Raw genomic sequence first — 20,717 nt, forward strand, 5'->3', positions numbered from 1 at the left:
TATGAATTATTATAAAAAAGCTCCTTTTTAAAGTACAGTGTAGGGCAGTTCATTCTCTCCATCGTACCTGTGGTTCGCACACTAAACAACAAACTGGTTTTAAGTGTCAGTGAAAAATTTCATTTAATCACTTTGACTTGACTAATGGGACTCTAGGACAGTCACAATCGAAATATATTACGATCTAGAACCACCAAATTGAGATCTGGAGTCGGAGGAATAGAGGAGGAACGCCCTTAACCAGAGCCCCTTACAGTCAGCAGAGACAGGGACAGTCCCCCCCTGGAGACACTCAGGGTTAAGTGTCTTGCTCGTGGACACGATGGTAGCAAGTGGGGTTTGAACCTGGGAATTTATGCAATTCTGGTTCAAAGGCAGGCAAGTCACCCACCAGGCCACTAACCCCTGAGCTTCAAACTCACCATCTTGGAGGCGTGAGGTCACGAGGCGTCCCGCCATATTTAGATTGCATGAGTTCTTCTTTGATCCTATAGATGTTGAAGAGCAATTAAACCACAGGCTGGTCCAGAAATAAAAGGCAAATCCCCATCAGAGCAGATACGAAGGTCACAAAAAGGCAGAGTTTATTTGGATCGGTCGGTACAAGTTTTAACAAACAACTTCAGAATGGACAAGACACCGGTGATGACCCTCGGATCCAAGTTGGGACCTCTGCCTTTCAGCCTCGTGCTCGTCGTTTCGGACGATCATCGCGTGGACCCGCACCTCACGTAGCTTCACGAACACACCGCACATGCTGCGCGCAGGAGGTCCCGCGCAACACAGACGACCTCCTGGCTACATGCAGATTTTCCTCTTAAACTGAAACCGAACTGAAAAGCCAGAAATGCGGACATGGACCGGACATGTTGGGGCTCAGACTTCCACCAGAGGAACCACCTGCATGTGTTCACATCATATCAACAGGGAGCTGGCATTACTGTGAAAATAATTCATAAAAAAAAAAAAAAATTATAATTAAAAAAAAAAAAAAAAAAACATTAAGCTTTTAAACCCCCGCATACAAATTATTGGACGTCCACCTCACCCGACCGTATCAATTTATTTCTTTATTACAACCATACGCTGTGCAATTGGCCTCGACTGTTTAAAAAAATCTTTTCTGATCGATGATGTACGTCTTCCCTGCCGGAAGCTTCCGGAAGAATAAACTGTTGCCCCGGCTCATGTTTCCCTGGGAGGAGAAAAACACAGGAGAGGAATGAGGAGAAGAGGGTGAGCAGAGGAAGAGAGAGGCGGTGAGCTGCCTGGCGAACTGACCTCTCGGCTCAGGTGTCTCCAACAGTCCACCCAGGTGGGATAGGCGGGAGCGTACGGCGGGAGACCGCCGGCAAGCCTGGAAAGACGGACACGCGTCACTTGCTCGTCGGAGGCGACGGACCCGACTCACCTGATCTTCTTAAAAAGGTGGAAGAGGTCTGATTTTCCGGACGAATCCCACTTACCCGCAGTCATTAACAGCCATCAGGTTGGAGACCAAGACGAACGGGTACGTCAGCATGCTGGCGAAGAACTAGACGGAAAAAGAATCACGTGACCGCGTCAGTGCGCCGAAAAGGCTGCTGGACGTTAAAAATAAAACCAACTCACCCCGGTCAGAGCCTGCGAACAGTTCTTAATTTCCCCCGTATGGCTCATCTGCAGGACAATTACACGGATGAATGATAATCCGCGCCGTTTTCATACATAAAAAAAAAAAAAAACCCCCGCGCGTTGTTCCGCACTTACGGAGTCGTCTATCGCGTACGTGTTGATGAAATGAGCGAGCATGTTGCAGATCCAGAGCGAGAGCACGTCGCCCAGCAGGCGCGGGATCAGGCCGCTGGTTAACGGAAATGCCGAGTAAATCACCCTCTTTTTACCGCAATGTTACTGTACTACAAAAGAAACGTGGAGCTACATACGCGAAGAATCCCAGGATTCCTTCTTCTTTGTAGATTGTGACAACGGAGTCAAACACGCCACTAGACACCGATTAACATGAACAGAAGGATAAACAGGGAAATTCATCTTACATGAGCAAAATGGTAACGTTTCTAAAGAAAAACCAACTTTTCTCAGATATACGTACCAGTATTTGGTTTCTCTACCAATAAACTGGACCATGCACCGAAGGGTGATCACTGGAGAGGGGGAGGAGGGAACAGAAACATGACATTTACATTTACGGCGTTTACCAGACGCCCTTATCCAGAGCGACTTACAATCAGTAGTTACAGGGACAGTCCCCCCCTGGAGACACTCAGGGTTAAGTGTCCTGCTCAGGGACACGATGGTAGTAAGTGGGGTTTGAACCTGGGTCTTCTGGTTCACAGGCGAGTGTGTTACTTACTAGGCTACTACCAGCCTTACAAAGTGAAGTGATTGTCACATGTGATACACAGCAGCACAGCACACAGTAACGCGTAACCTCTGTATTTAACAATCACCCTTGGTGAGCAGTGGGCACCATGACAGGCGCCCGGGGAGCAGTGTGTGGGGACGGTGCTTTGCTCAGTGGCACCTCGGCGGATCGGGATTTGAACCAGCAACCTTCTGATTACGGGGCCGCTTCCTTAACCGCTAGGCCACCGCTGCCCCGTACAACAACATACAACTTCTACATCAGAGGTGGAAAAAAAAGTGACCGTAAAAACATGCCAGTCCCCGTACCAAACTGCCACTAACATCGTATTCACCCGACAGTGGCACTTTTTAAACGAACTTCACTCCGGCGGACATTACCATGAAAGGGGTGCGTGACGATCGTGGCGCAGGAGCGGGCGACCATCTCTCTGGTCGTCTGCGGAGAGAGGAGACACCGCGGGGTCAATAACCCCAAAACAGAAGCCGACGGAACGCGGCGCTGCGGCGATTCCACGCACCTCGTTCACGACGTGCGCCAGCGAGCCCTCTTCCTTCTGGCACGCGGACACCTGGCGGGTACGGAAAAAAAGATGGTGAAACCGGCGCGTAACCGGGATTCGGCGTTAACACGGGGACGCGGCCTTACCTCCAGCCTCCCTCGGGCCTGGCATTTCTGGGGGGAAACTACAGAATTAGGCACGCGCTCTCGTCTACTAACCACCGCCGTAAAACGCCAACGGCGTCCGGTTTTACCTCCAGCACCCTGCTGTGCACCAGGGTCCCCACGGTCCCGGCGCAGAGCCTCGGCGCGAGTCCCGCGAAGAGGCCCGCCTTGCCGTCGATCTTCACGATGTGCTTGGCTAGAGGTCGAGGAGGAGCAGAAGACACGATTATCGGGGTTCAAAATCGCGCCGCAAATCGCGACACGCGGCTCTTTACCGTAGGCGAAGACTCCCGGCAGCTGGTACACGGGTCGGCCAAACAGGTTCCTCCCTAACGTGGGGGGCAGCGGCTCGTGGCCGGCCTGAAAGAGTCACAAACAGCGGCTCGGCGGTCACGTCGAGGTTAAAGTTCACAGTCGGGCGCCTTCCAGGCCGCCGGAGTTTGACCTTTGAAGCGGGCGCGGCCGCGTACCGCCCTGCCGGCAGAGGGGGCGTGGCCAGCCACCAAAACGTCGGCGGGTCACTTTTTTAGATGAACCCGTGTGCACCAAATAACTACACCGGTGACAACTTGAGACCATTTGCAGTCTCCACTGTACGTACAGTACAGGTCAAAAGTCTGGTCACACCTTCTCATTCAACGCGTTTTCTTTATCTTCAACGGGTTATCTTTATCCTCCATCTCTGAAGGTAAAAGGAAAAATCTAGACTCTTCTCCGTCTCGGCCCCTCGGTGGTGGAATGAACTTCCAGCTCAGTCACTGAGCACCTTCACACGGCAGCTCAACACCTTCCTCTTTAGAGAATATTTAGATTAAATTGTAATGTTCTTGTTGTCGAACTTTGTGTACAGAATCTACAACAGAGTGAATAAAATAGATGTATTCATAGTTGGGGTCCTAGTAAACCGGAATTGATCTCTTCATCGATGGTAACTTGAAAGCACGTTGTAAGTCGCTCTGGATAAGGGCGTCTGCCAAATGCCGTAAATGTAAATGTCTTCATGACCATTTACGTTGGTGGATTCTCACTGAAGGCATCAAAACTATGAATGAACACATGTGGAGTTCTGTACTTTACAAAAAGTGTCCAGATGGTTTGGGGTGAGCTGGACCAACAAGTGCTAAACACCTCTGGGAACTCCTTCAAGACTGTTGGAGAAGCATTTCAGGTGACGACCTCTTGAAGCTCATCGAGAGAATGCCAAGAGTGTGTAAAGCAGTAACCAGAGCAAAGAAACTAGAATATAAAACATGTTTTCACTTATTTCACCTTTTTTTGTTAAGTACGTAACTCCACATGTGTTCATTCATAGTTTTGGTGCCTTCAGTGAGAATCTACCAACGTAAATGGTCATGAGAATAAAGAAAACACATTGAATGAGAAGGTGTCCACACTTTTGGCCTGTACTGTACATATATGTATATTAATATAAAGGATGCGTTATCTGCAGGCCACGCCCTTGTCAACATCATTAGAGACCTGGGTAAGCTGGGTCTTATCTCCGGCCATTTCTGTTCATTAATGAGCGTTTTATGGCCGCGTTATTAGTAAGAGTCGGGACTGGCACTTGTTTTTGTCCCCACCAGCAGTAATAATAACGACGAGCGGCCGCTTCAGCGTTTAAACGCCCCGTCCTGTCTGCAGAGGTCAGTTTACTGTCCACCAACAGGAAATAAACGTCCCCTCACCCGCAGGCCAGGGGGCTTTTTCAGCTTTTTCACCTTTATATTTGCTGACCCCCTGCGACGCGGCGAGGGAAGAGACCCCCTGTCCCCCCTCCGGACTCTGACCTTTCCGCGGGCGGCTAGCTAGCGGGCTAACGACGGCCCGGCCGCGGCGGGTCTCCCCCTCGCTGGGCCGAAGGGGCCGGAGGCGCGCCGCTCACCTGCACCAGCACCTTGATGTAGAGGATCGGGTGGGACAGGACGGTGAGTCCCGTCCCCAGAAGGACCTGGGCGCATGTGTCCGCCATTACGGGGCTATAAATCCGCCTCCTCCGCCGACGAGGAAGGAGCCGCGAAATAAACGTGCCCGTCACGTGACCCGGGCCGCCGCGCGTCACGTGACCAGGGCCCGGCCAACCGGCGGTGACGGCGGCGTCCTGCAGGGGGCGCCAGTCAGCCTGTAGACGCGGCATCGTGTTACCAACGACCGCAGTTATGCGTGAATAAATGTTCAGATTAATAGAAGCCTAGTGGACAAGACGCTGACCTATGAGCCAGAAGACCCGGGTTCAAACCCCGCTTACTACCATCGTGTCCCTGAGCAAGACACTTAACCCTGAGTGTCTCCAGGGGGGGACTGTCCCTGTAAGTCGCTCTGGATAAGGGCGTCTGGTAAATGCTGTAAGACCACAGAGTCCAGGTTTCAAGCCCCACTTACTACCACCATGCCCCCCTCCGGGTGTCTTCAGGGAGGGACTGTCCCTGTCACTACTGACTGTAAGGTGCTCTGGACAAGAACGTCTGGTTAATGCCATAAATGTAAATCAATAAATACAAGGTATGCAACAATTCTAATACCACCACTGCTCTTTTTTACATAGTAATTTTCTCTCTCTGGCGCTGGTTCCTGTATTATATACACTGTGTGAGAATCTCATCTGAACAGGAACAGAACCCTTACACAGGAACCCTGTAGGCATGAACAGAATGAACAGATATTTCGAAAGAGCCTGGCGGGTTGGGTATGGCAAGCCTGACCTTTCTTAAACGGTAAAAAAAAAAAAAAAAAAAAAACAGTAAATGCGTGAAAATTCTATGAAAATATGAACTGCTGTCCTGTCTAAAAGCACCAAATATCACTGCAGCTTGCTTTTATTGTGCCTTTTGCCAACAGATTTTGTAAAAGTTGAGTAACCTTTCTTTTGCACAACATGCTAGAGAAACCCTAGATGATTTCCAAAGTTTTTTTGTAAGCACATTTCTGCTTGCTTTTGTGGTTGGGGGGACATCGTCTAATGCTCTTTTTTTTCATTCTGGTGCACAGGAAAACTGGCGTTATTTAACTTAGTCAACTAAGTATTTAATCCAGGCTATGTTGTGTGTTATGCGAGTGTGCAGAATATGAATTAAAGAACGTTTGTGACATTACATGGACTCTTACGTGACTGTGGCCCGCAGAGCTGTGCTATTGCAATGCCCATGGGTTCCCATTCCGTGCAGAGCAGAGGAAACCAGACCGCAGAGGAAGACGATGGTACAACAGCTCACGCCACCAAGTCGTGGTTTTCAGCAGGTTTAATAATTTTTTTGCCTAAATCTATTTTTGAGAAACCCACATCATTTAAGACCCATGTGGGTCACAAAAAACTACATGCAACACATACAGAGTGAAAATGATTCATGCTGTGAATTATGGTTTTATAATCACTCTCTACTGCACTCTGGGACAGCGTCTAAGTCAACTGGGATTATCTGATTTGTGCTCGACGCTCGTAGGAAAGTGCCATCAGTCTAACAGGCTTATTCTTCAGCAACAGAACACAATGCAGCAGCTTACACACATGGAAACATTAATGTCACGCTATGCTGTCTTCTGCATAATTCTGTCCTTCTGCCCCTCCTTTTAAATCTTTAAAATAGAAAAAAGGATTGAAAATGAGAGTCATAATGGAGAAGCCTGAACATGTTGGTAAGACGTAAAAACTAATGCCGACAGAAGTTCAGTTTCCCTTTGCATGGATTTTAACACAGTTTGCAACACACCTTACGCAACTGTAATTACAAAAATCTCTGAAAAGGAAGCAAGATACCTGTTGCCATATAAACAGCAGTTACGTGCGTCCAAAGGACAGCAAACACAGCAAATCTCCATCATGTCTGCATTCGCACGGACCTTCCTGGTCCTCCTGAGCACACTTACTTCAGCTCAATGCCACTATCAAAAGGTAAGGCTGACGTGACGGTCTGACACCCGGCACCGGTTCACTGGGACTCAAAAATGCTGACTACTAAACCTTTTTAGCCTATATTGTAGATTTTCTAACATTTAGCTATTTAAGATATGTAATTATAGCGTTTTTTTTACATTATGGCTCGTCTGTTGCACTGTTAAGATCACAAACCTATTTACCTATTGATCATCTTCATTTCTATCTAAAAAGAGAGAGAGATATGGATTTGGCTGAGACCAATCTTTTTTACATTTTTGTAGAGTCGCTGTTTTATCATTGAGAAGAGTGGAGAAAATTATACAATGAGTAAGTGTGTTTGAAAAAAATGGGAGTTTTGCCCATTGATATTTGTTTTCACAAATCTGTACAATTCATATCATTTTTTAAAAATGATCTTCGAAGTAATCGGCTTCTTAACAAGAAAGAAAATTTAGAGGTCGGGACAAGTGTTTTTACCTTCATTTGTAATGTTCCACTTAATACATCTGAAAGGACCACAGTGATAGAATAACTTGTCCAAGAATTGGCAAATTGTAACATAATGCTGTGCAGTAGGCAATGGCCCTGAAAAAGATGACTGCACCGCTGGTAAACTGATTGAAGAAGCCAACAAAAACCTGGGTAAATACCTTGATAAATACAATCGCAGTTTCTACACATAAAACTCAAATGCAGCTTTCGTTGGTGGAGAAACAAAGCCATTCGGTGTCCTTTTCTGTTCTAATGTCAAGGGCTAAATGAAGGGGACCCCCTCATCCTGTTTGGAGATGTCGCAGTTGGCACTGGGTTCCAGAATGCTGATCCATGCACATCAAGGAATTGCCTGTGGCCCAAGGCGAATGATGGAAATGTCCACATTCCTTATGTAATCTCCAACCAATATTGTATGTGCCATTATGACTCCTCAAAATGCTTTTCAGTGCATTATGCATCATTATTCCGGTGCATCCTCAGATTATTACATTACATTCTATCACAGCGTCGGGTGAGAGAAGCATCATTGAGAGAGCCCTCCAGGCATTTCACGCGAGCACATGCATACGGTTCCATCGACGACAATCGGATATGCATTACCTGGACATTCGATCATTGCAAGGGTAAAGCATTTCATGTCATCACAGTAATCCAATGTCACTAAAACTGTAGCAATGTGCATTCATAGCGTTTCCCACTTCCTATTCAGCCAGTTGGCTTTCTTTTTAATGTAGTCTTGACCAGCAGCTTTTGGGGCTATTTTCGGGCAAAATTAAATCTACAGGCCATGGTCAGATCTATGCGATTGCACATTCACAATGCTGACACCGAATATTAATCATCTGATCACAGTGCGTGTCAATGTGCCTTTAGATCTGATCTTTATAAAATGAGGGGTTCATCTATTTAGTCACACTGACTTGCTTCTGTCTACAAAATGACAATTAATATATGGCTGTCTCTGATTGGGTGTCACATAGATTTATAATGGTCTTTTTTAATATTAGCAGTTTACATGTGTTCATAGACATGATTCAGACAATTTTAATCCCTTGTGTTCACCAGCCTTTATATAAAATAGATCGTTTTTTTGTTATTTGGGCAAAGTTAAACTCTGGCCACTTGTGGTTTTTGCAGGTGCTGGTCATTTGTTGGCCGCAGGACTGGAAGTCAGACCGTGTCTTTGTCCCGCCAGGGCTGTGTGTACCCTCACGTAGTTCAGCACGAGATTCTGCACGCGCTGGGCTTCAACCACGAGCAATGCCGCAGCGATCGGGACGAACACGTTCGCATCATTTATAGCAATGTTGCTCCCGGTGAGGTTTTACTTTCTCTCTCCTTGCAATTCTTCACAAACTCCTCCAGCAGATGGGACAACAGCAGCATCTTGTAATTCAACCACCTGTTTAGAAGATTTGGAAAAACTCTAAGCACCATTGCTGCATAAATGTTTTTTTACACCTGTCATTGAGACCATTGTTCAAGCGCTTTCTTACCCATGTAATCAATTAATATCTGGCTGTCTCTGATTGGACACCGGGACTCCAATACATTGTGTGATTGCAAATTTAAAAAGGAAAATTCTTACAATGAAAATTGTATTTATAGATTTATGATGGTCTTTTATAATATAAGCAATTAACATGTGGTCATTTAAAAAGAAATTATTCAGTTTGTTTGGAACTTTTAATCATTTTTGAACACTTGTGTTCACCAGCCTTTAATGTCACTTTTCCACTGTTCATATCATCATCTATCACCAGGGCAAGAACACAACTTCCGGAAGGTACAAACCAACAACCTGGGGACTCCATATGACTACGACTCAGTCATGCACTATCCACGGTTGGTTTTTACAAAAAAAAAAAACTTCATCGCATCTTCATCGCCCTTATCCAGAGCGATTTACAGTCAGTAGTTACAGTAAAACTTAGGGTTAAGTGTCTTGCTCAGGGACACGATGGTAGTAAGTGGGATTTGAACCAGGGTCTTCTGGTTCACGGGCGAGTGTGCTATGCTCTGACCTGCTATGAAATGACAACTGATTCTTGAAATATTATACTTGCAGCAACGCATTCTCCCGCAACGGGCAGCCCACCATACTTCCGATACCTAACAGAGACGTGTCCATCGGGAGAGCGACTGTCATGAGTCGCAATGACATTCTGCGCATCAACAGGCTGTACAGGTGCCAGTAGAGATGTTCACTGCACATGAGCAAGTCCTACAAGACCACCAGCCTTCCGTTGGAGCTTGAAACAAATGCGTACCGATCAAAAAGCTACGAAGCCACTGACTGGCCATGCTTAATGTTAATAAAATGTGTTGTATTGAACGAGGGTCGTTTTTTCTCTTATTGGGTTATTGGGATTGGGTGTGGTGTCTTGGGTGTGGCATTTGGCAGACGCCCTTATCCAGAGTGGATCCAGCAGTACTGGAGGCTCGGAGTATACGAGGTGCAGTGCGAGGTATAATAAGGGCTGTGAGGTAGGATGGTGCTACCCCATGTTTGGCTTTGTAGGCCAGCATCAGTATTTTGAACCTGATGCGTGCAGCTACTGGGAGCCGGTGGAGGGAGCGTAGCAGAGGGGTGGTGTGGAGAACTTGGGAAGGTTGAACATCAGTTGTGCTGCTGCATTTTGTATTAGTTGTAGAGGTCAGACTGTACATAGAGGTAGACCAGCTAGAAGGGAGTTACAGTAGTCCATGCCTGTACCTACATACATTAATTCAAAATTAATTAATTCGAAAACTGACATGGTGCCACACACCGGTCCCCGGGAACCAAGGTGATGGTTAGGACACATTTTGTTGAGCCAGTCAGTTTGAACTTTCATTGTTTCTATTATTTCCTTACAAAGATGGTAAAGTGGTCTTTAAGAAAAATACAGTTAATTTTCGTCCAATGAGGTCGACAGGAGCGGTTTGATAATGGCTACTCTACAGGATCTACAATTACATTTACAGCATTTACCAGACGCCCTTATCCAGAGTGACTTACAATCAGTATATACAGGGACAGTCCCCCCCTGGAGACACTCAGGGTTAAGTGTCCTGCTCGGGGACACGATGGTAGTAAGTGGGGTTTGAACCTGGGTCTTCTGGTTCATAGGCGAGTGTGTTACCCACTAGGCTACTACCATCCTTTTCAGCGAAGCAGCAAGTAATAAATCTTCACATATTTTCATGTGTATTCAGAGGCGGTTTTGTATAATGAGACCTACTGAGAAGGAGGAATCAGAATCATCCGAGAGGTGGTAACATCTTTCTTTATGGTTTTGTGTTCTGCATGAACCCGATGCCTTTCTGTTATTTACGGCGTGGTATGATGTAATCCTCCCCAGGCCCATGGCCACTTGCTGTTTTGCTTGTCTGTAAGTGGATGGGGAATACTTCACAAGGGCGGCGTTGTCTGTGGTTGCGGTTACACGATCAATCAAAAAATACCTTCCTTGCCACCAGAGTTATTACAGTTTTGCAACTTTCATTAGATTTCTTTTTGTTACACATGTTATCCGCGCATCATTTTTTCAGTTTTAGTTTAATTTGTCAGGTATTGTGGGACGACGAAGGCGGGTGAAGCTCATTTCACCGGCAGTTTTCACTCAGGTTGGGCTTTATTTTACTATTTAATTTTATGCTTCCCAGTTGACACATTTCCCAGCGTCTACCAGACATTTTAACTTATACATTGTCTTTCACTCATTTGCACACCTTCACCCTACCTGTTACACATATTTTATGTTAAAGACATAAAAGTGTAAAATTTGGTTATGTTTGCAATATTTGCAATATTGTGGTCTGTACAGTCGCTAAAGCATTTCACTGCATAAATTTGAATTTGAATCTGACATGTGCAGATTCTATTTCAGATGATCTGTCAGATTTCTGCATACATTGAGTTTTACATGAAATGTATTTTCCTCCACTGAACAGGTCTGATGCAGGATGGGGAATCGTGTCCTTTTGAGCGTCTTTGTTCCTGAAATGTCTCTGCAACATGTCCACAATGCATGAAAGAAGATTGAACAAAAAAAAAAAAAAAACTTGTTTGAAATGGCTTTGAGATGTTAATGACTCAAATGCAAATGTTGCCTTGGTCTGAAAATGATTATATCTCGTCTGAAATAAAAAAACGTTGCTTGTTTTGTGACCGCTGGGTTTTGTGGGTCCCAGGAGGATGGTCCTGTAACACAGCCAGAGGTTTCTGGAGATCTTCCACGTTCCTTCAGGCGGTTGTAAATCTTTCTTCAGCCCTCGTGTGGGGAACGTGGCGAAGCCCGCTTTGAACTTTGCGTTCTTTGAATGTTCTCTCCCAGACGCGTTAATCAGAAGTTCAGTTTTTATTCGGCCTCATCGAATGTCATCATGTCACGAACGTCAATTTCCACTCGGATCCATTTATACAGGGCGACACGACCAGAATCAGCACAGGAAACAATAAAACTGCAGCTTTGTACACTTTTGCTGCGTATCACAGACGAGGATGTGATTCCACTGACGTTAAATTACATGTTTAATCTAAATACCCGGCTCATCCAGACAAGACATTAAAAAGTTACGAACTCATGCAAAAAAAGACAAAAAAAAAAGAGATTCCCTCTGCATATATTTTTTGCGCGAGTTTAGAGAAAGTGGCTTCCCACACGTCTGCTGCGTGTCGCGTCTTGCAACTCTTATTACGAATTCGTGCGGTGCAAGTCAGCACAATCGGCGCTATAAAACGCGCAGCTTGGTTTGCCCAGACAAACGCGTTGCTTTTAGGCCGGCCTCACTATGCCTGCCTACACGGCGACCCTCCTGGTGCTCTGCGCCGCGCTCTCGTCTGCTCGCTGCCGCTCTTTGGAGGTAAGAGGTTCCAAGGTGCGCGCTTCTACCCCAGTTCTGCCTTATAGAGCCTGTACATTTTCACTCCCTGGTGCAGGTGCCCGCCGAGGACAGTGACGAAAGTGGTGTCTTCAGTGAGTTGTCTGAATCGATATTTCCTTTATAACATTGTCACTTGATAAGTTGTACAATTGTTGGTGTTTCACACAATTTACAGTTGTGTTTGTGAAGATCCAACAGAACGCACAGCAACATGTTTCTTCTTCATGTATTAGGAAACGCTGAGGTCTTCTCTGCCAGTAATGTGATAGAAAGAGCCAACAGAAACCTGGGTAAGACACCCAACCCATCTGGTCCTCGAAATGAAATAAACGGCATTATTAAGCGGCCATTTTTGTTGTCATTTTCAGGCCGAATGATTGGCGGCCCCCGGATCATGTTCGGAGACGTTGCGGTCGAGGGAGGATTCCAGAGCGGCGTTCCCTGCACGTCGAGGGACTGCCTGTGGCCCAAGTCCAAAAACGGAAAGGTCTACGTGCCTGTTGTCGTCTCTAAAAAGTTCTGTAGGTGACACTGTAGGACCCGACCATGGCGATTATCGCACAACCGAGTCACATTGACCGTCCCGCTCCTCCACAGCATCCAGGGAGACGGAGGCCATCAGGTGCGCCCTCGACTCCTTTCACTCCAAAACCTGCGTCCGCTTCATGAAGCGCTCCTCCGAGAGGGACTACATAGACATTACTCCAAAAGAAGGGTGCTGGTCCTACATCGGTCGCACCACGGGGAGACAGGAGCTGTCCCTGCAGAGAGGCGCGTGCCTGCACCGTCCCACCATCCAGCACGAGCTGCTGCACGCGCTGGGCTTCCACCACGAGCATTCGCGCAGCGACCGGGACAACCACGTCCACGTCCTTTACAGGAACATCATGCCCGGTAGGCCTCGCTTCCCCCCGCACAACCACAAACCTGATCGCGAGATTTCAAGCCTCATAGGGCCGATTAAACGGCGAACCCAGAAGCGATTTAAAATAAAATCCTGCCCGTTCTAGTTCTACGTTCTTGTCTCTGTGTTTCTCTTTCTATGCATTTTTTTTTTTCAAATTCTGTGAAATTTGAATCATGCAAAGTGCAGTTTGAATCAAATCAATTTATTATAATTTATTTCCCCAACAGGGGCCGAGGGCCAATTCCAAAAAGTTAGGACTAACAACCAGGTTTCCCCGTATGACTACAGTTCAGTGATGCACTATGGACGGTGAGTCTCCTGTAATTCCCACGTACGTAGTGACAAGGCAACCGTTCACCGTGCGACGCGTGTGCGTTCCAGAGCCGACTTCTCACGTAATGGGGAGCCTACAATCATTCCCGTCCACGACGGCAGCATTCCCATCGGCAGGGCGACTCAGATGAGCCTCAGCGACGTCCTGCGCGTCAACAGGCTCTACTGCCAGTAGCGCGGCGCCACGCGTTCTACTCCAGGCCTCCTATCAAAGAACATGGTGCACATAAATAAATCTGAACTGAATTTTCGTCTGGTTTTATTTAAATGTGAACGAATGTACGTTTCTTAGCTCTCAACAATTTAAAATGCAGCACTGATCACGGATGAAATACATGTCCGTCGATATGACTTCATTCAAACAGCAACTTTCATACCAACAGCGATAGAATGGAATAAAAAACTTTTTTTTTATAAACAATTAACATCATGAACCAATGGAAGCAAGTATATTAAAACTAACTAAAATATAACAATATAACAACGAAAGTAAATGTTTTTTTCCTGGAGAGCACCTCCAGGAAACATCTACAACCATCGCCATCTGCTGGTCAACCGAACACCCATCCGTCAGGCTGCCCATCTAGATAAGGTCACGTTTTAATGTAGCTGAAACCAACACATTTAACCAGTTTATTGCATTTATTAATAAATAAATGAAGAAGGGAATAACATTCATTTCCCTTGTGACTTGTTTTCCTTCTGTGAATGTAAGTGAAAGTGAAGTGATTGCAGCACAGCACACAGTGACTTAAAGAAACGTGTCCTCTGTGTTTAACCATCACCCCTGGTGAGCAGTGGGCACCATGACAGGCGCCCGGGGAGCAGCGTGTGGGGAGGGTGCTTTGCTCGGTGGCATCTCGGCGGCCCGGGATTCGAACCGGCAACCTTCTGATAACATGTCTGAACACGGTTGTCTGAGGTTACCACCATCTGAGCCCTTTTCCTCTCGACTAAACCCCCCTGCCTCCCATTTTGAGAAAATTCCCACGTCTTCCACACCTCTTCTACAGCTCTGGCATCTACTGCACGTCCATCCGGTCAATCATCTGCAGAAGACAGACTAACAAAATAGAGGAATAACAGCAGCAATTACGACATGTACAGGGAGCGAGGGCGGTTTGCATCAGCTGGTGCAACTTAAATTTCACTCGCCTTCCGATGTCGCCACTTCAACATCTCCACCATATGTCCAAACAGCCCAGTTCTGTAGAAGTCCCTCGTCATGTCTCGCTTGGCTGTGATCATCCTGGTCTCCTTGACCACGATCGGCCCACGCGAGTGCTGCAACTCTGAGGTAAACGACGCCGATGTGTATTATATTTGCGTCTTGATTGTCTGTGTGCTCAGCGGACGTTCTGCTGCAGGTCTACAGAGGCGCCGGCTCTGAAGAAGATGTCACGAGTAAGTGGACCTCCTTAAGGTTCTATTTATGAAGAAGGGCCGATGAACTGGTTCCATTTTCAGCAAGTTGTACTTTGTAAACGCATAATGCTGTCGTGTCCATGTGATGCATTAGATGAAGGACGTGAAGGGGACGGCTGCACCGTGGGAAAGCTGATTGAGAAAGCCAACAGAAATCTGGGTAGAGATCTTGCCATGTCTCTTCTGTAACGAAACTGTCGTGCTTTTGGCGGAATTTGCACAGCAATGCCACTCGCCGCGTGTCCATGTTCTTATCTGAAGGACAAAAGTTTGGCGACGCTTTTGTCGTGCAAGGAGACATTCGGGATTCCAGAACGCAGTCCCCTGCACGGCACGGGACTGCCTGTGGCTGAAGGTCTACGGAAGGGTCTACGTCCCGTACACCATCTTCAAAGAGTTCTGTAGGTGCACACACACACACGCCGCGGGTTTAACGGCGAACTTGCCGAGGCCGCGAGGGCGACGCCTCATCCACGTTTCCCTCTCTCGCAGCGTCGCGAGAGAAGAAAATCATAAAGAGAACCCTCCGGTCCTTTCACTCCCGCACCTGCATCCTCTTCCGGAAGCACAGGCGCCAGGAGCGCTACCTGGACATCAAGTCAAAGAGAGCTGCTTCACGCTCGCTTCCATTTTAACCACCAGGCGCCCTACAGTCAGTAGTTACAGGGACAGTCTCCCCCCGGAGACACTCAAGGTTAAGTGTCCTGCTCAGGGACACGATGGTAGTAAGTGGGCTTCGAACCTGGGTCTTTTGGTTCACAGGCGAGAAAATGTTCAAATATCCTTTAACAACAACAACAAAAAGGTTTTATTTCCTGTTCAGGTCGCATGTGGGTTTATTTTAGTGTTAATTCGTAAGAGGCAGAAACGCGGTGGCCCAGCGGGTAAGGAAGCGGCCCCGAAATCGGAAGGATGCCGGTTCGAATCCCGACCCGCCAAGGTGCCACCAAGGTCACCTTCATGCCCCCCAGGCGCCTGTCATGGTGCCCACTGCTCACCAAGGGTGATGGACAAATAATCACTTTCACTTGACTTTATCGTGGCTGACCAGGGCAGGAACACAGCTTTGAACGGATCATGACGAACAACCTGGACACGTCGTACGACTACAACTCCGTGATGCACTATGGCCGGTCAGTTGCGGTTTCTGCAATGTTGTTCTTGTCCACTTTTCCATGCCGCATCACTAACGTACGTACGTTTCAGAGACGCCTTCTCCCGCAACGGCCAGCCTACCATCGTTCCAATCCCCGACGTGAACGTGCCCGTCTGGAGGGCGGAAGAGATGAGTGCCAATGACATCCTGCGCAACAACAGGCTGTACTGCGACTAGAGTCCGGAGCCACGCCTTAATAAAATTTCCACTTTCAGCTGCTACTCTTCCGTTATTTATGCATCCTCGACCATCAGTCTCCATCAGGAAAATTAAGAATTTAAAACAAGGCCTTCTTACTTATATACCAGGAAATGGGACTTTATTGGTACAGCAGATTATGTGCTTGGAATGAAATAAAAGAACATTTAAAAACAGAATATTAAAAAAACACAATGGAAACCAAGCAAAACCAACAACATGTAATATAATAAGACAAAGAAAGTAATTAAGAAATCATGATAAAAGGGTTTTAAGGGTTTTTTTTTTTTCAAAGACGGCCAGCATAGCACTAAATCCCACCAGCCCATGTTTTATTGGAAACAATTCCGTGTTTCTAGAGAGCACCTCCTGGAAACATCTAGAACCGGACATCCGTCTAGCTGTCCATCTCTATATATTGATTCGTCTAGCACTATTGTTCTGAAGATGTGAACCTACATTTACAGACTTGGCTTTTGTCTTATTTGTCTTATTAAGTCAAAGTGAAGTGAGTGTCATTGTGAAGCACTGCGGCACAGCACACAGTGACACGGTGAAACGTGTCCTCCGTATTTAACCACCACCCTTGGTGAGCAGTGGGCACCATGACAGGACCTCCATCAGTGGCACCTCGGCAGCTCGGGATTCAGGGCCGCTTCCTTAACCGCTAGGCCAAATCTGTTTCTGGCCGGTTTCGAACCGAGGACCTTTCGAGCGTGAGGCGAACGTGATAACCACTGGACTACAGAAACACGGACTACAATTACAACATTTACACAAAATCCATTTCACTTATATTGTTGTAGTTTACAACAGTTTAACCTATTTTACTGTAAATCCTGCAGTAATGTGGCCCTCGACTGGAATTGCACACAAGCAGCAACTCATGAACAGTCAGTAGAGGAGCCGACGGCTCCGAGGCCCCGAGGATCCACATCCCAGCTGCGCTTCTCACAGACATTTCTGGCTGGAAGCTTCTAAAAGCGTCATTGTCTGGATCCATGTGAGGGAACAGATGGTCTGGGTTCAAACCCAGGTTTGAGGGGACGTGCATCCGGGGACGCAGGTGCCGCTCCTTGTCCTCCCGTGACTTCATGCACCATCCTTCACGGCCTTTAATGCGTGCAACATCGGAATAACCAGGGATTAAAAACAGCCAGGCGCAAATCTCGTCCAAATGTTCCAGAAAAAAAGTGAAGAATGAAGGAATTGGTTCGTTTCTGCTGGATAACGAGTGGTTGATGTGCGTGTTCCATATATATTCATCATTTTTTTTTACCCGCCATCGACTGCCCTGCCTGCTTATTTGCAGCAGCGCAGGCGAAGCCGAGGTGTGAACGTGTGTGAGACAGCGAGCACCTGGCGGCGTGCGTGTCAGAGTCGCCGGAGGCTCCGCCCACTCCTCCGATTGGAGAGGATGCGTGAGGCGCATAGCTGGTCTCTTAGCAACTGCACATTACTGGAGGAGACAGGATGCTGCTGCAGCTATCCTCCAGAGTGCGGCTTGCCTGGGAGTTATTTCATGGTGCACTTCAAAGGAAAAGGTCAGAGCCTTCAAATACATTTTTCTCTCGCTCTGCCATCCGATACCGCTCGTACGGAAACGCAGCGTGGCCCAGTACGCACAATGCATTTAATTTATTGCAGAGTTTTAACAAATCAGAGCACGAGATGTCAGATACCAGACATCCAGTGAAGATCTGTGATCTGACACAACTGACCAACCCTGATCTAGCAGGTTTGTGGCTGACAATCACGGTAGTATGGGTGGTACTCGCCTATGAACCAGAAGGGCCGGGTTTCAGGAGGATCTTGCGAGAATAAAAATTAAAAGTCACACGCACGTGTGTCATAATTTAAATGTTTTTGTGGGTTCGCTCACCAAATGGGTGAAAGTGTTGGTATGGGGGCGGTTTTGACAGTTTGATGCCGGCAACATCATTTTATTAAATTATTAAAACTGTCAAACCACCATAAAACAGTCAAATGTCACTCACCGGCAGAGAGAAAGACAAAAAATGGACACATTATTGGATATTTTTTTAAATAAAAATGGTTTAAATCCCATGAATCCCACAACTGCCTGCCATAGAGGCCACTCACAAGGAAATGGTGATTAATCACATGAATAATTTAGTTCATTGTGAAATGTCTGACTACTTTATTCAACCTTTCAAAACGTAGCTTTTAAGTGGTGTGAATAGTAGTGGGGAGAAAATGAATCACACATGAATGAATTGGGGTTGACTGTGATAAGTCTGGTATAACGGCGGATGGAGACAGGAGTATCTGTTCAGCAGCGTGTCTGTTCGTTGATGAATGCGTGCGTATGCCCGTTTGATGCAGTTTAATATTCATTAATTATGTCTTGCGGAGGACTTAAATATATTTGGAACTGTCACATGAATGTAAAGCTTGTAAAACACCACAAAATTCTGATGCCGCTGCTGTAAATGGTCGGTTTTTGACCTCTTTTTTCCTGAAAAAAAAACAAATGAGATATTTGGCTTGTCCACGGTGTCACGCGTACGAGGAATAGCGACAGACGCCATCGAATCCCCGGTGCCAGAACCCTCCCCGTGTCCCTCCCACCCCATTTTCTCCACACCGCGGGAGGTGAAAATGGATTTGGGAGAACCTCCTGGGCATTGGCTGGCACGCTCCCTCTCCGCTGCCGGCTACGACAGATGGTCTATTATCAGATCCACACCACGGGGGGACCAATGCTCGCCGCGCTCGCAGGACTCCGGCGTCCGTCCTGAGCCACGTCCTCGCCAGCCGCAGCTTTCATTAACTCGAGGGTCTTGTTTTATTGAGCCGGTGTCACTTTAAAGAGCCTCGGCAGCCGATCTTCCATCATCAAGCGCGGCGCCACGTACGCCTGTTTACCGCGAAGTAACAGAAAGTGACTGTTCCCGGCCCTGCCACACTTCAAAGACGGCAAAGGGAACCTTTGATGGCGGATTTGACGGAGTGAAATCACGCTATTACGCCGAAAATGCAGAGCTTCGGAGGACACCGTCGACAAGAACCCTCTCTCCGAACACACTGCAAATCCAGTCAACTCGTACCGCCATACCACCGCCATACCACACTCATGCAACACAGACTGGAAACTGCAGCGCGGCACCAGAATATTACCGACACGGACACTTCTGGAAGGGCAGCAGGGGCGAGAAATGATCTGCAATGAACTGATTAACTGTGACTGGTATGGACGCATATTTCTGACAGGGACAAGTGTAGGAAAGAGGCTAAAATACAAATTAAATGCAATGCGATTTTCTTTGACTTTCTCAATGGTTAAATTGGTAGTAGCCTAGCGGGTAACACACTCGCCTACAAACCAGAAGACCCGGGTTCAAACCCCACTTACTACCATCGTGTCCCTGAGCAGGACACTTAACCCTGAGTGTCTCCAGGGGGGGACTGTCCCTGTAACTACTGATGGTAAGTCGCTCTGGATAAGGGCGTCTGGTAAACGCTGTAAATGTAAACCGGGCATCCTTCATTTATCAGAAAATATCGTTAATGCCAAATTCTTTGGCTGGGATGAATTATGCGAACGCGTGAAATGTTGCGTCGTAGTAAATGGATCGTGGATCAATTCACCGCAGCCGGCTGTGGGCCTCCATGGGCGCGCAGGTATAAATGCACCGCATTTTAATAATCAACTAATCGGCGTGGCCGCGCCAGAGCAAGAAGAGCGTTCCAGGTGAGGCGGAGCTGGACGGAACTTCCGCTCAGACTAATTCGAGTGAAGAGGAGACGCTGGCGCTCATTAACGCCGACACGGTTGGAAAGGAAGATGCCGGCAAACACGCTGCGGCCCCGCGATAGCGAAGCTCGGCCTAATTGACCGCAGAATAATCCCCGTTCCAGCGGTACCGCGAGCGGGCCCAGGCGGCACCGGGAGCTGCCATTTCCCACGATGCCCCGGCGTCCTCGGGGGTTCAGTCATTAAAGCGGTCGCCGCCGCTTGTTAATTAAGCACTTTAGTCACGATTAGAAAAACGCGCATGTCCGCTCTTATCGCCGCGGGTGACTGTCAGTCACGGGACGTAATTGAATCTGTGTCGTTTGTAATTGAGGCCGATGCGGCGCCATCGCTGAATTATCTTCTTGGTTGTTTTTTTTTTTTCCAATCCCAACCAAGCATTTACATTTACGGCATTTACTAGACGCCCTTCTCCAGAGCGACTTACAGTCAGTAGTTACAGGGACGGTCCCCCCCTGGAGACACTCAGGGTTAAGTATCTTGCTCAGGGACACGATGGTAGTAAGTGGGGTTTGAACCTGGGTCTTCTGGTTCGTAGGCGAGTGTTTTACCCACTAGGCTACTACCACCCAGTAGTTACAGGGACTGTCCCCCCCTGGAGACACTCAGGGTTAAGTGTCTTGCTCAGGGACACGATGGTAGTAAGTGGGG

The 20,717-nt window shown here is 47.3% G+C and overlaps 4 protein-coding genes and 1 non-coding gene across 8 annotated transcripts; 3 read left to right on the forward strand and 2 right to left on the reverse strand.

Moving 5' to 3' along the window:
• Positions 1 to 561: 561 nt before the first annotated feature.
• On the reverse strand, positions 562 to 5,077 carry mtch2 (mitochondrial carrier homolog 2). Of its 3 annotated transcripts, none has more exons than XM_028956891.1 (13): positions 4,917 to 5,077; positions 3,307 to 3,391; positions 3,121 to 3,227; positions 3,014 to 3,040; positions 2,886 to 2,936; positions 2,746 to 2,803; positions 2,093 to 2,144; positions 1,926 to 1,985; positions 1,750 to 1,843; positions 1,612 to 1,659; positions 1,467 to 1,534; positions 1,282 to 1,357; positions 562 to 1,195 (listed from the first exon to the last, which is right to left on the reverse strand). In XM_028956891.1, the coding sequence occupies exons 1-13, from the start codon at positions 5,001 to 5,003 to the stop codon at positions 1,109 to 1,111; spliced, it is 900 nt and encodes a 299-aa protein (XP_028812724.1). In that variant the 5' UTR covers positions 5,004 to 5,077; the 3' UTR covers positions 562 to 1,108. The 3 variants fall into 3 exon arrangements, with proteins under 3 accessions (XP_028812724.1, XP_028812725.1, XP_028812723.1); XM_028956892.1 differs by having other exon boundaries at positions 2,886 to 2,918; positions 3,006 to 3,020; positions 3,100 to 3,227; XM_028956890.1 differs by having other exon boundaries at positions 3,014 to 3,227.
• A 1,707-nt stretch (positions 5,078 to 6,784) lies between these two features.
• LOC114766232 (high choriolytic enzyme 1-like) lies at positions 6,785 to 9,735 on the forward strand. 2 transcript variants are annotated; one of them, XM_028956895.1, is made up of 8 exons: positions 6,785 to 6,920; positions 7,187 to 7,232; positions 7,482 to 7,547; positions 7,658 to 7,810; positions 7,906 to 8,023; positions 8,538 to 8,716; positions 9,164 to 9,245; positions 9,469 to 9,735. In XM_028956895.1, exons 1-8 carry the CDS (start codon positions 6,849 to 6,851, stop codon positions 9,596 to 9,598), a joined length of 846 nt encoding a protein of 281 aa, XP_028812728.1. In that variant the 5' UTR covers positions 6,785 to 6,848; the 3' UTR covers positions 9,599 to 9,735. The 2 variants fall into 2 exon arrangements, with proteins under 2 accessions (XP_028812728.1, XP_028812727.1); XM_028956894.1 differs by having other exon boundaries at positions 6,790 to 6,920; positions 7,479 to 7,547.
• A 266-nt stretch (positions 9,736 to 10,001) lies between these two features.
• LOC114766233 (low choriolytic enzyme-like) lies at positions 10,002 to 13,933 on the forward strand. Its single transcript, XM_028956896.1, has 8 exons — positions 10,002 to 11,009; positions 11,337 to 12,248; positions 12,325 to 12,361; positions 12,503 to 12,559; positions 12,638 to 12,790; positions 12,867 to 13,163; positions 13,404 to 13,485; positions 13,558 to 13,933. Exons 2-8 carry the CDS (start codon positions 12,177 to 12,179, stop codon positions 13,682 to 13,684), a joined length of 825 nt encoding a protein of 274 aa, XP_028812729.1. The 5' UTR covers positions 10,002 to 11,009; positions 11,337 to 12,176; the 3' UTR covers positions 13,685 to 13,933.
• A 757-nt stretch (positions 13,934 to 14,690) lies between these two features.
• Positions 14,691 to 16,304, forward strand: LOC114766234 (high choriolytic enzyme 2-like). Its single transcript, XM_028956897.1, has 5 exons — positions 14,691 to 14,806; positions 14,877 to 14,913; positions 15,029 to 15,094; positions 15,986 to 16,067; positions 16,141 to 16,304. Exons 1-5 carry the CDS (start codon positions 14,735 to 14,737, stop codon positions 16,265 to 16,267), a joined length of 384 nt encoding a protein of 127 aa, XP_028812730.1. The 5' UTR covers positions 14,691 to 14,734; the 3' UTR covers positions 16,268 to 16,304.
• Positions 16,305 to 16,967: 663 nt separating this feature from the next.
• On the reverse strand, positions 16,968 to 17,040 carry trnav-cac (transfer RNA valine (anticodon CAC)). Its single transcript has one exon. It is a non-coding gene; the product is annotated as a tRNA-Val (tRNA).
• Between the last annotated feature and the right edge of the window lie 3,677 nt (positions 17,041 to 20,717).

Source organism: Denticeps clupeoides, chromosome 16 (genome assembly GCF_900700375.1).
Source record: "Denticeps clupeoides chromosome 16, fDenClu1.1, whole genome shotgun sequence".
Classification (NCBI taxonomy): Eukaryota; Metazoa; Chordata; class Actinopteri; order Clupeiformes; family Denticipitidae; genus Denticeps; species Denticeps clupeoides.